Source organism: Passer domesticus, chromosome 2, assembly GCF_036417665.1.
Source record: "Passer domesticus isolate bPasDom1 chromosome 2, bPasDom1.hap1, whole genome shotgun sequence".
NCBI lineage: Eukaryota > Metazoa > Chordata > Aves > Passeriformes > Passeridae > Passer > Passer domesticus.
In genome coordinates, this window is record NC_087475.1 from 52121365 (window position 1) to 52135137 (window position 13773).

At 44.4% G+C, this 13773-nt stretch overlaps 2 protein-coding genes across 7 annotated transcripts in view; one reads left to right on the forward strand and one right to left on the reverse strand.

The window, feature by feature from the left end:
* Positions 1-281: 281 nt before the first annotated feature.
* LOC135295130 (uncharacterized) lies at positions 282-2537 on the reverse strand. The gene is made up of 3 exons (XM_064411228.1): positions 2465-2537; positions 1581-2269; positions 282-980 (listed from the first exon to the last, which is right to left on the reverse strand). The coding sequence occupies exons 1-3, from the start codon at positions 2535-2537 to the stop codon at positions 909-911; spliced, it is 834 nt and encodes a 277-aa protein (XP_064267298.1). The 3' UTR covers positions 282-908.
* DACH1 (dachshund family transcription factor 1) overlaps positions 2182-13773 on the forward strand; it is a 354945-nt gene continuing 343353 nt past the window's right edge. For 4 of the 6 annotated variants that reach the window (XM_064408602.1, XM_064408604.1, XM_064408606.1 and 1 more), the window contains exon 1: positions 2185-3709. In XM_064408602.1, coding sequence (XP_064264672.1) covers positions 2970-3709 — 740 coding nt within the window. In that variant the 5' untranslated portion in view covers positions 2185-2969. Of the gene's footprint in view, positions 3710-13773 lie in introns of all 6 variants that reach the window. The other 2 variants (XM_064408603.1, XM_064408601.1) reach the window with 2 other exon arrangements.

The window sequence follows — 13773 nt, forward strand, 5'->3', positions numbered from 1 at the left end:
TATCAGTCTTTTTTTAAAAGCAATAAATTACAATCACTGTCAATACATCTTACTGTTTTAACATACATTTTAATATACCAAAATGGTAAAAAGAAAAAAGAAGAGAGAGAGAGAGAATACCTGCCCTGAACAGCTACATGAGCAGAACAGAAACCCTGCTTCAAACAATATTCCAGGAAAGAAATTAAAGACTTCTTAATTAGTGCAGCAATTAAGCTTTCTTGGTCGCATTTTAATCAGCCCAGGCCCTATCAAAGGACAAACAGAACGATTTGCAGGTCTTTGAATTTTAAACAGTCTTATTGATTTCAGCACCATAAGTCTTCACTTGACACAGGGAGAATTTTCAAATATCAGTTACAGTAATTTGAGTTTTGCTGATATCAACTCAGAGGGAGAAAAAGAAAACACCCAACAATATCATTACACGAAAGCATCAGCAAGTAAGAGAAATGCAATCCAGAGAAGTTTACAGAGAATGACCTCAGGATTTATTGGTTTATGTGAGTGTGTCACTATAGGTGCGAGTTAAATTAAATTGAGACACTCCCCATAATAATTAGAAACACTTACCGTGCCAGAAGCTTTGAGGAATCTCGAACTTTTTCAAAAATCTTTCTTTCTAGGTTTCTAATCCCAGTGTTGAATTGATATCATCAAGGTTAACCCAAACCCCTGGTAGTAAACCTTTTTAAACTACATTTTCCTTTGGACCCTGAGAATTATGTAACTGTGGGAAGACAAAGCAAATAGAAAAACAGAAGAGCTGGTGTAGGAATCATGTTGTAGGAAAAGTAGAGAACAAATGAAGTGGCAGCTTTCCTAATTTAGAGTTCACCCAGATCTCCAAGTGGCAATATCACGCGTGTCTGGCTCTGTCCTGATCTTCTTATGGAGCTGTTCTGTCTTCACAAGGTGTGAGAAAAGGTGACATGCAAAAGAACAGGCGAGGGAAAGAAAATATGGACAGAGCTGGCTTTCTACAAGTGAAAGAAAGGAAGAGGCAGTGTATTTAGGTTTTGAAATTACAAGTTTTATGCAACACTGGATCCCACCACTGGAACTCAACTTGTATAAGCTCCTCCAGATAAACATTCTCAAAAAACCCCACCCAAAATTAGCTTAAATAAGTGTTCTGCACAATTATGGGTACACAAAACTTTAAAGTAAAATATTACTCTGTGTTTTCATGGTTTTATTTGCAATTTTAAAGATTTTAGTGCAGGATAGCATAAATTTCACTAGCAAAAGTTGTCTTAAGTGGCACTAGAACAAATTCCCGTAAATTAAACTTAAAGTACAATAAGCAAGCAGATCGTATGAGAATAGTTTATGTCTGATACTGTGGAAATTCCCCTGCACCAAATTAATACAGTTGAGATTATCCACTCTACAGATGTGTCATCCCGTGAGTCATGTCTCATGTAATAGTATCACAGGGAAAAAAAAAAAGGCTATGGGCACATACATGCATCGCAATTAAGTGCACACAGGGTGGATTTTGAAACAGGAAGAACTACGCACGCACCGACCCCTGATTTTGCAGACCCCCCCATCTGTACCAGTGGCCAATTCTTTACCCCTTTCACAGTGCGAAGTGCCCTCAAGACACGCAGAACGCAGCCCCGGGCTTTCCCGACGGAGCCCGGCGCTCCAGCCGCATCCCGGCGCGGGGCCGGCAGGTACCGCGCCCGCCGCCGCCCCGCTGCGCATGCGCGGCCGAGCGCGCCGGCTGACTTTGCGCGCTCTCGGGCGCGGAGGGGCCGGGCCGGGGCTGCGCGCCCGCTGCGCGCCGCCGGCACCTGTTGCGCGGCGGGACCTGCGCGGGCCGCCCGCCTGCCCCTCTCCCAAGTTACTTCTGTGCCGCCGCAGCCCGCTCGGCGCGGCGTCTCGGCGGCCTGAGCCCTAGTGCCTCGTCCCCAGCGCTCCGCGGCCGCCGCAGGGAAGCGCTCCGCGGATGCTGCCGCGTGCGGCTGCCCGCGCAGCCGCCGCCGCCCGCCGCGCAACAAAGGGGACCCTCGGCAGCAACTCCCACCCCGGCGGGAGGAGCGTCTGTGGTCCCGGGAGAGCCACAGCAGCAGCAAGAGCAACAGCCCCGTCCGGAGGTTTCTGCTTTTGTCTGCCCCGGCAAGGTGTGCGGTGCCCAGCGCCCGCCCCGCGCCCCGGCTCCCCCGCTCCCGCCCGGCTTTGGGGGATCGCTGGAGACGCTCGTGTTTCTCCACAAACTGTGTTGACAAGCGACTGTTGAAAAGGGCTGGGAAAATTACATCTCATCTCTGGTGGGGTGAAATATGAAACATGTAATCTAACGGTTCCTGAAGGAGGGGGGAGAGGGACTTCTCTCCCTCTCTCGCTGTTTTCCTGCTCCGGGTTCCTGGTTGGATAATTTGGGTTAATACTAGTGAGTGAGCCTTTTGCTGCTTCAAAGGGTATTTCAAGTTGCCGGAGCTCCTCCCCTCCGCACCGTGTGACAACAACAACTCGTCCAGCGAGCGAGCGGCGGCGGCGGCGGCAGCAGCCAGCACTTCCCCGCTCATTTTCTCTCTGTCATTCCCCTCTCAATCTTTGATCAATGTACTTGCCAGAGAGAACCGAAGTCCTTCAAACCTCCTCCTTTTCACCTTCGTCTTTAACGTGGTGCTAGAGCAAGGACCACAAAAAGAAACTGCCCTCCCCCTCCCCTCGGCCCCAGCCCCGCCGCCCGGAGCGGACTTCTCCTCCTCCTCCTCCTCCTCCGTCCCCACTTGCGGGACACTTTGTGCGTTCTCTCTCTCACTCTGCCCCCTGCTCTCTCGCTCGCCGCAGCACCTGATCTGGGGTTATCCCCCCCTTCTTCTCCCCCCTCCTCCCTTCTCTCCTTTCCTCCTTTTTTTTTTTTTTAATAATTTTTTAAATTTTTCCCCTTTCCCCTGCGTGTGTGTGTGGGAACTTTCCCCCCTCCCCCTGCCCCCTCCGCCGTATATGTGACCATGGCCGTACCGGCTGCTTTGATCCCTCCGACCCAGCTGGTCCCCCCTCAGCCTCCGGTCTCAACTTCTGCCGCCTGCACCACCACCACCACCACCTCGTCGTCGGCCACCTCGTCGTCGGCCACCTCCTCTCCGTCTCCGTCCATCGCTCCCCCGCCGGCCGCTTCGGGGACAAACCTATTCCGGCCGGAGCCCATCGCAGCGGCGGCGGCGGCGGCCACAGTCACCTCCACCACCAGCGGCGGCGGCGGTAACGGCAGCGGCGGCGGCAGCGGCGGCGGCAGCCCCAGCCTGGGCACCGGCGGCGGCGGCGGCGGCAGCAGCAGCAGCGGCGGCGGCAGCGGCGGCACCTCCACTCCCAATGCCAGCGCGGCCAGCGCGGCCGGCAGCCTGCCCGGCAAGCCCGTGTACTCGACCCCGTCCCCGGTGGAGAACACCCCCCAGAATAACGAGTGCAAGATGGTGGATCTGAGGGGGGCCAAAGTGGCCTCCTTCACCGTGGAAGGCTGCGAACTCATCTGCCTGCCCCAGGCTTTCGACCTCTTCCTGAAGCACTTGGTGGGGGGCTTGCACACGGTCTACACCAAGCTGAAGCGGCTCGAGATCACGCCCGTGGTCTGCAACGTGGAGCAGGTCCGCATCCTGAGGGGGCTGGGGGCCATCCAGCCCGGGGTCAACCGCTGCAAACTCATCTCCAGGAAGGATTTCGAGACCCTGTACAATGACTGCACCAACGCCAGGTAAGCGCCGCAAGGCACACGCGCGCCCCGCCGGCCCCCCCGCCGCCGCCGCCGCCCCCGTCCCACCCCCGCGCGGTGCGGTCCGGGCGAGCGCTGCGCCGCTTCCCGCTGCCCCTCCGCGCTGCCCCGGCACCCAGCCGGCCTTCTCCGCAGCCAGCGGCGCTGCTCCTTGGTGGGACGGAGGGACAGAGGGGGGAAGGGGAAGCCGTGTTCGTGCCCCCCTCCCGCTGCGCCTTGCAAGTGTCGCCCTGTCATTGTCCCCATCCCTGCCCCCCGGGCCGAGGCGTGCCGGGGGTAGGGGTGGCCGCGGGCAGCGCAGCGCGGGAGCGGAGGGCCGGCGAGGGTGGGAAGGGGCCAGAAAGTGCTTCCTGACCCATCCTCCAGCTGAAGTTTATCCTTGGATGTATCTTTAAAGCGGGCAACCCTGGGAAAAAGCCGCCCGAAGGGTGCACGGGAGTGGGCGGGGAGCGGTCCTGATGGGGGGACGGCGACACAGGCACTGGGGTGTCGCGTTAACTGGGATGGGGCGCCGGGCCCGTTCGGAGCGATGGAGGCCGCTTGGCCATCAGCTGCTGTCACACATCCGCGGGGGCACGTGCACTTTTTGTGTAGGGCTGTAAGGCAGTTGCCACATGGCGAACGGGGGAGGTGAAGGCAGGGCGGGAAGACGGCGAGGAGGAGGAGGAGGTGGAGGCAGCTTTTCTTTGGGGTAGTGGGGAGAGGTGCCAGGCGGCCGGGCTGGGCTGCTTCCTCGGTGGGGGGTGGGGGGGGTGGGGGTGTCGGTCACCGAGGAGCAGGTGCGAGCAGCTCCAGGCCCTCACCAGCCGAGGAGGAGACGGGGGGCAGCGGGAGCGCGGCAGGGGTTTGGCAAGGCTGGATCCTGCTGCCGCGCAGAGTAACGCGGGCGCGGTGGCGGGGACGGCGCCGAGGGCGGGGAGCAGCGCTGCGGCTGCGGACGGTGCGGGACTGTCCCGCATCCCGAGGGCCGGGGAGAGCGCGGGGGGGAGGCGAGCCCCAAACTTGCCACAGCCGGGGAGGAGTGTCGGGGGGATAGAAGGAGCAGGCAAAAGAGGAAATTCCTGATGCAATAGCAGCCGCCTTTGCAATGGAGGGCGAAAGCGTGGGGCTGTTATCTCTCAATCTGTAGGTTACAGGGCTGAATCTGCTCGCTAAGGAGAAGGGATCGCATAACTGCCGTGACCCCGAGATCAGAGCGGTCGGAAGCGCCTCCAGTTCCCGGGGGCTCTGCCCTGCCTCAGGCAGGGGCGGGGGGCTCGGGCTGTGCCGCGCTGGAGGGGCGGCGGGAACTTCCCACGGAGGAAGGAGGTCGTGGACAAAGTCCCGATGCTACTTTCAATATACCCAAACAAACAGACCGGGCTCGTTTCACTTTCCTATTGTCAGATTTCAAGGTGCAGCAACAACCAACACGTGGGGAAATTAACCCCACGCGATGCCGTGCTCCTGCCCGTCCCGTCCCCAATGGCGGGGCGTGTGACATCCCCCCTCCTTCCCTTCATCCCCCCCCGATTCAGCAGAGGGTGCCTGGCAGTCATTAGCATAGAGCCAGGCGAAGCAGAGCACTTACTCTGCGGTAGCAGTTGCTGGATGGATTGTTGAAGTTCCTGAATATTCAGGGCAGCAGGACAAAACAGCCTGGAATAACTTCCAAGCGCTGACATAACTGTAGCTGCTCGGGTAACTCTGCTGTTGTTTCATGTGGAATCAACATGAATATTAATAGCTGCTCTTAGACAATTGTTGGGTTGGGGTTTTTGTGTGTGTGTGTGTGTGTGTGTGCCCGTGTGGTGTATAACTTGCAACAACTCTGTAAGAGTTCCAAGATTTGGTCCTTAAAATAAACTCATGGAAGTTTTACTTTGCCACAGTCATAACCGTGTGAATTTTAATTTGAACATGTAGAATTAAGAAATACAGAAACTTTCTTTTTTATCGGGGGTGGTCGGGGGCTTATGGAGACACCAATTCCTGGACTTGGCAGGGTTATAAAGGGGTTTGGCAGCCTGATTGTAACATGGCTTGATTATGTCAACAGCACAGAATCGGCTGTGTTTCAGCTGTTCCTGACGTCTGCTGTGTTATCATCCAGTGTAGTAGAAATTACAGTAGTGGGTTCAGAAGTGAGTAGGATTTGACCCTTAAAAAGCGTAATTGTAGTAGACTTACTTATACATCCATTAAGCAAATAAATTAATGGAAAGGATATACAATAGGTATGCAAAATGTATTATTACAGTATAGACGAATAAAGCAAAGTGGGTCAGTGAGTTTTGGTCAAAATGGGAAGATAAATCTGTATTTGCTTTCTGGATTTCCCCTCTAATACATTTAATTCTTCTTTCTTTACAAATTATTTTAAATTATTTCTGACATTACAGTAATTATGCAGACTATTTTGGTCTACTCAGTTTGGTGATTTAAGCGACCTTTCCTAACTCTCAGTTACTGCATACTTTAGCTGGGTGATGTCTTTTTGTATCCCGGGTGGACACTTTACTGTTGAAATGGAAACTGGAAGAGCCAACTCCATCCTAGCGGCTAAATTGTTGTACTCATCAGATTAAAAAATTTTGAACCAGCATCTTATCACTGTTATATTTGTCTCATAATCAGCTGATGCACTTGAGTACGCTAATCCCTTTTTGGAAAGCTTCATCAAGGTTAATATGTGATTTAATCAAAAAAGGCATCCAAATAAAGCCATTACTTTGTTGTTCTTTAAATGGATTGAACCGTTAGTTGCCAGTTGCTGTGGAAATAATTTGTAATAACTTATTTCGAGACGGAAAAGTTTTAGATGTGTTTCACCAAAATGATACATTTTAACTGTGATATTGCTATTTAAAAAATCAATAAAACAAAAATCAATAAAACACCAAGGGATTTTCTATTGAATGCTTAATGTGGAAGTCTGTAAAGTGAATTGGTTTCTGTGTTTATTTGTGATACTACTAATAATAACATGATACTAAAGGACCTTTTTCTAAATTAGGCTTGTGTATCAGTTCACTGGAAAAATAAGCTTCCGTTATGGAAGATGACTTTTCTTTTCTGGTCATACTGACCTTTGCTTTTATTTTCCTCATAAAAAGCATTGGCTGCCAAACAGAAATCCAGGAAATAGCAAACTGTGCATTTAGCTTACATTCCGATTAAACGGTTTGACATTAATGGGATGCTAGAAAGCCATATGCCAAACAAATAAGGGAAGGATAAAGGCAAAACATGGAAAATATTTAGAGCTACTAGATGCCAATCGAGTCAGGTTTCTTGAATGTGTGGGTGAAAGAGAGTAGCGAACTGTGCACTGGATGTCACCTGCCTAGGATTAATGACCTGGAAGCTATTGATCTCAGATTGTTTCTGGTCTCTTGTGTTTTGAGCACTTGTTGTGGAATTTTGCCATGCTGGGTCCCTTTCTGGAGTTTTCCCATAGATTCAGGCTGGCTTTGGATCGTGCCCACCCGAGTAAAGGCTAAAAGCGTGCGCTTTCTTCTGACCTCCCTTCTGTGACCAGGACATGTTAATCTTTTCTGACATTTGAAGATGATTTTGAATGAGTTCATTGACATTCATACTTAAAGTGGGGAATTATTTGCAGCCTTTGGAAGCTATTTACAATTTTTGGAAAACAACCTAATTGATTTTTAAATGTAAAGGGGAAAGATGCTGAGCATGAAACAACAATTCTCTTCAAAGCCCATCTTACACGGCAGTTATTCAGTCCTTCTTTTCTAGCTTCTGTTTCTCTCAAATTATGTGAACATAGCATGTCCTTGTTTACTGAATACTGCACACTTGCATAGCTTTTTTTTTTTCCTGTTTGTATTAATTAAAGGAGTCTCTCACCCAGATAGGTTAGTACAGATCACAGATACTTTAAATGAACAGGTCAGCAAGTGCAGCTGGAAGGAATGTCAAATATATAGTACCTGTGGTTTATGTTGATGACCTTCCTTCTTGCCACAGATTATTAAAATATAATCAGCAGAAAGGTGGAAGGCTTTACAAGCAAAGATGACTTCTGGAAGGCCAGAAGATAAGTTGTAGTAACTATGAAGAAGGAGTAAAAGGTTTGGAAGTGGTTTCCTTAGACTTAAACAAAATAAAATACTCTAGTTACTCATAATTACAGTACTTTAATCTCTATCTTACATTATGTATTTAATGGTAAATATTGTAGTTTAAAAGCTGAGATCCTTGCCCCCTACTTACTGCAAGAGGACAGAACTATTTATCCCTTTAATCTGATACTTGAGTCGCTGGCAGTAGCAGGGTATGTGATACTTTGGAAGGGAACACTTCGCTGGGAAAGCTGGCTGCCTGTCGAGAAGCGCTGCCGATGCTGTTCCCGTGCAGGGAGGTGAGGGCCTGCTAGTGATGGGCAGGGGGACATTTTTTTCCCTGATTGCTTTACGTAATCTTCCTCAAGAATTCAATTTGAGTACCTCCTCCTTTATCTTATAGCTATGAATATTGGTAAAGTTTTGTGTAGTTTTTTGTGTTTTTTTTAAATTAAGAAATCTTTTCTTGGCAGATGTAGTTTATGTAAAAAAGCATAGTTTTATTGTCAGGTCAGTATCAACTTTACTTACAAGAATAGGATATATGGGTAGCTTTGTTATTTCCGCAGACCCCTGCCATCTCTGCTCAAAGGCTCAGTTCAGTCTCAGGCTGCCAGGCTCTTTCGAGAGCCACAGGCCCCTGCCTGGGATTGCTGAGCCCCTTGGGCACATGGAGCAAGTGCTCCACAGTGTATCCCTGTGGGCTGTGTTGGGAGGCTGCTGTGCCCACCCAGGGCTTCTTCTCTGCCCCTCCTCAGCGCTGTAAACCAAAATGCACTCAAAGCACTCTTATTTACAAATTGTCCTGCTTGATATTCTGTAATCCAGAGTGGGTTACGAATACTTGTTGGAAACACTAATCTTGTTGTACCGCCATATATTATTTCTTCTGTTTTCCCCTGTTCCTAGATAATTTCAGATGTCTGTTTTTGCCCATCTTTGTGACTGGCCATCTAAAGTGAATTGCATACAAAGTAGAGAATTTTCATACACTGCATTGAATTTTAATATTTTCCTTTTGAACTACCTAATTGATACATTAAATTGTTACTACTAATCCCTGCTGGTCTGGTACAAGTAAATCTCTTTTTCACCATTGCCAGTGTTGCCTAGTCATGGAGGAGCTTTACAAGTTTAGCTGTAAAAATTCATTAATGGCTGTAGGATAGCAGAGAGTAGTTAGAAACTACAGAGTTTTATCTAAATTGTATGAGCCAGTGAAACAAGAGTCCAAAACAACCATGATGCCTGTCTGGTTTTAAGCAACAGGACTGGATTTAGATCCTCTTTGTTCTTTTATAAGTTAAATATGTTTTGTTTTAAAAATAACATTTGGGGCATCTGCTTTGCATTATGAGTTAATTCCATTCATTGTTTTAAAATAGTGATTAACCTTTTGCAAATTATATACTGCACATGAACAGTAATTTTTTCAATAATCTTTAAATGTGCATGCTGTAACAGCACCATAATGTGGACTGACATAATAAGAATTGACAGTAAATTTTTAGTTGCCTAAATACGTATTTAAATGATACAGCTGAAGAGTCATCTGCAAAAAGCTATTATGATCTAGAGAGTTAATTCATATATAGATAATTCTCCAGTGTGAATTAAGGAAGAATTTTTCTTTTTCCATTATCATTTAAATTATTTTCAAAAATCCTGAAATATAAACCAAAAATCTTTATATTTCAAATCAAGATATGTCTGTGACTTCAAATAATAAAATCCAGTTTGCTTTGAGGAATAACTTTATCCTTAACCCACTATGTTCTACTTATTTATGTGATACTGTGCTCAGCCTGGGGCATCTCCTAACAAGTGCTGATGTTTCATTTCACAGGCATTGCAGAATATTCAACTGCAATCTACAAAATGTGGAATCTTAGCATTGACTGTTAATAACTGTGAACTGTTTTAAGCTTTTTTTTTGTTTGTTTGGTGGTTTTTTTTTTTTGGTTTTTTTTTTTCTTCAGAAGAAAAGGTGATAGTATATTTTCCATAGCATTAAGTAGAAAAATACTGTGACTCAATTTCCTCAGAAGAGGGATCAGTTTTTGACCATCCAGTTAGATCCCAGTTTGGAATTTTCCACTCTAAGTCAGTCCTAGTGGTTGCTGGGATAACTCTGAAAATACTGAAAACTTGCTTTCTCCTCTGTGAATTTCTGTAGGTCTCTTTTAGAGATGGGATATTTAACCAAACAGACCCTGAGCAGTAGCTCAGGATATGTCCACCAAAACTAATGAAACTGCATGCAACTGAGGAAATGGATCACAAAATGTATTTTAGTTCACCTTGCTTTAAACAATGTTTTGTGATAATTGCTTTTAGGGTGAGCATCCTCCTATGGCAGGTGGATAAATACACACAATACAGTTTGCCAAATTGAATGAGAAGATCTTCTAAATGATGGGTATCAAAACACATTACTAGTTATAGGCAGAAACTTTCTGAAATAATATAAGCTTTTTTTGGGTATTGTTCATGAAATTATGTTTCTGATACAATAAAATATTCCAAAGTTTTTATAGTGCACTCCTGAGAATACTTGTGTGGGTAACACTTACCATAACTTTCTGTTCCTTTATCTGTTTAAAGGTACCCTGTTCACTCCAAAACTAATTTATTTTAGATACTTTGCATCCCACATAATTTGCATCTTCATCATGAAGAAGAAAACTATTTCAGTAAGAAAAAGAAATACATTTTTTGTTCCAAATATTGAACAGTGGGATTTTATGGCCATTGAAAGGCTGAAATTAGCCATAGTCCGGGAACAATGGAGCAGGTGCAATTAAAATTTGCTGGTGCATCTTGCCACCAACTGGATTTTTTTTTCCATTAAAATAAGTAGTTGTTTTGGTAACAAAATTTTATTCATCCTTATAATTTATAGAATTAATCTCCGAATTGCCCAAATGGCTAAATTATGTCTAAATCCCTTTTGATCTGAAACAACCTTGGGTTCAAGCAAAGCTTTCAGACTAATTTTTTTATTCACATTTTAATTTTATGTGATACTAAATATACCGAAGAAGGTGCACCTTAGCTGTTAAGACGTATTTTTTTTTACATTCATTTTGTTCCTTAGATTGTATGACTGAATGAGAGGGCACAGTAGGTGTGCATACAGATTACCTGACTGACAAAATAACAAGAGTTACATGCTGGAGTTGGATGGGGAGAAGGAGAAGAATGGGAGTACGTGGGACTGCTGCACATGCTTTAGCATAATTGACAGCTGAAATATACTTGTAATGTTACGATGCCATGATTGAAGTTCATAACTCTGAATGTTCATGTTGCAGCACTTGTTAACCATGCTGTACTGAGACCAGGTAATAGGTATTTTACATTTGGAGTAGAAGTTGCTGTTTGGGACATGTCTCTCAGCACGTGCTTGTGTTTACAAACTGTTGTACGATATAAACTATTTTTGAATTTTATATCTGGGAAATGTTTTGCTTTTTCATTTTACATGAAATGATTGTAAGGAATCAAAAAGAAAGTAGTTATATAAAGCAACATATAAAGGAAACGGGTAATATGTTGCATTACTATTTAATAACATCTTTTGTAACCTTGATTTCATGTTGTTCTCATCCTTACTAATGATTTTTTTTTAATAGCTGGATCATGATTTAATATATGCAACACAAAAAACCCCCATTTTCTGGTATTAGATACTATATTTTTAAGAGAGGTACAAACAATATGTTACAGTTTTGAGCAATTTGTATAGTTTTGTGCAGTTTGTACAGGTTTGTGATAAATCTAGTCAGGGCTTATTGATAGTTTGAACCTTCCTTAAAAAGAAACATTGCTATAGCTATTATTTTTGAATTATTCTTTTTCCAAATGTAGTAAAAATATAAACTTAATACTTTAATTTGTTTTGTATCATGTTGTAATGGATGGCAATGTTATCTGTCTTTATGAAGCATATAATTTGTTTCCAGTCTCTTGGCCTGCTGTAAAAACCTTTTTTTATTGGACAAGGTCACCTGTAGGACTTAGTTATTTACATTAAAATAACAGTGCTATGGTTTCAACCCATATGTGTAACTTCAAGAAGGCAACTACTGTTGCTTTCAATAGCCTACATGTATCTTTTAAACCAAGCTTATGCAAAATATATTTGGAAGTGCTATAAAAGAATCAGTTGACATCTTAGGTAGGAAACTGGATTGCTGAATACTTTCTTGCATGAGCAGGGACAGTTTGAAAGCATTGGAAAAATGCTTGAGATTTAGTGGCCTGTAAATTAATGCTTGTTGCATAAAATAGATTCATGATGCATTTTTTAATGCATCATGCATTTAATGCAATCTTAGTGTTTTTGTGAGCATTCTTTCGTGTTAATTAATTTCAGGAAATCAGTCAACATCTTCACAGGAATGAGTATCAGAATTTGGTATAACCTGTGGCTTCATACCCTCTGCTGGGATTTTTTGTATTCATTTTATCTTCTGTTTCCTTAACAGTAATTTACTGCATGGGGGAAGAAAATACCTCAGGTGGTATTGAATATATAATAAGGACTAATACACTAATACAAGTGAAAAGTCATATGTTCTTTTTTTTTTCTTTTTTTTTTTTAATAACTTTCCCTCTTACCTTGTTAGAACAGTTCCTGCAACATAGGTGACATATAGGATTTTTGTTATTTCTCTGTGTCTGTATCTACCAGTAAAGCCTAATTTCATGATTCTGGTGCAAGTTGAGCTGCCTATTTTTCTAATACAAAGCAGGATTACTTGGTTTTGATTTTGGTTTTGGTTTGTTATGGATTTTTTTAAGCTGATACTCATAATTTTTAATGGGCCAGGTTAAAAAAAATAAACATTAAATGGTAATAAAATATTTTGTCTTACATTACTGGGCATTATAGATGGTTTGTGATTCTACTTGTTCCCTTTGAAATGAATTTTCTGCTGAAATATGATGTTTAAATTGATAGTAACAGAAAAAGAAGCTCCTGCTACAGTAATTTACAATTTAACATAAAGCTGTGTATAAAATAAGTTCTGAGAAACTATGAGACAAATGTATTAGAAATACTAATTTACCAGCATGTAGCTGTTTCAGGGGTGTGCATGCAAATCATGTCAGAAAGGAGCCATAGCATTTCCTGGGGAGGGCATCAGTGAGGGTTTTAGTCAACATGTTTGGGGGTAGCCACAGCTGTTGGGTTGGCTTGAGGCCATCTCAAGGTACAACAGGTGGGACATTGCTAAGAATGCATAAACTTTCAACAAATTTTATTGTTCAGAGCTTCTGTGGCACCATCTCAATAGAGTGGCGGATGGATAGATGGATTTTATCTTGAGAAGGAGCAGCCACCGCCATAGTTTGTGCATGTCAGATTTACACACTGAGAAGTTTGCTCAAACAACCTGAATTTCTTTCTTATCCTTCCTTTGCTCTTTGAATCTATTTAGTTGACCCAGAAGATGTGTGGTTCCACACAGAGGGATTTGTAGCTCAGCTGAGTGGTCAGACTCAACCCACTATCTTTCCGGCCTCATTGCAATAGAAGCCAGACGCAGTGGATGTGGTGTAAAACAGAATAATCTTAGGTTGTTCCTGAAGGAGTTCCTGAAGAGTTTCCTCCACTACCTTTAGCTCTCTGCTGCTGAGCCTGTGCTATTGTGGGTCTGCCAAGCAGAGGTTTCATGTTTTCTGGTGACTCCTTCTGTGATTTTGTCTCATTGAGTCTTAATTTACGTGTCTTAAATTAGGACAATACAGTGATATCATGAGAAGTAATAATAGTTATGAAATGCATTTATTCAGAAATATTCTGAAGTATGACTACATGAGTAGAACTTTCTGACCTTTAAGAAGAGAAGAATGTCCTTAGTTAAAACTGCTGGCATTATTATGTGGTAAGTTTGTCTGCTCTTTGATGTGCCAGCTGATGAGAGAAAAGGAATTTTTTTTAGAGGTGAAAATGCAGAGCCAACTAGTCCT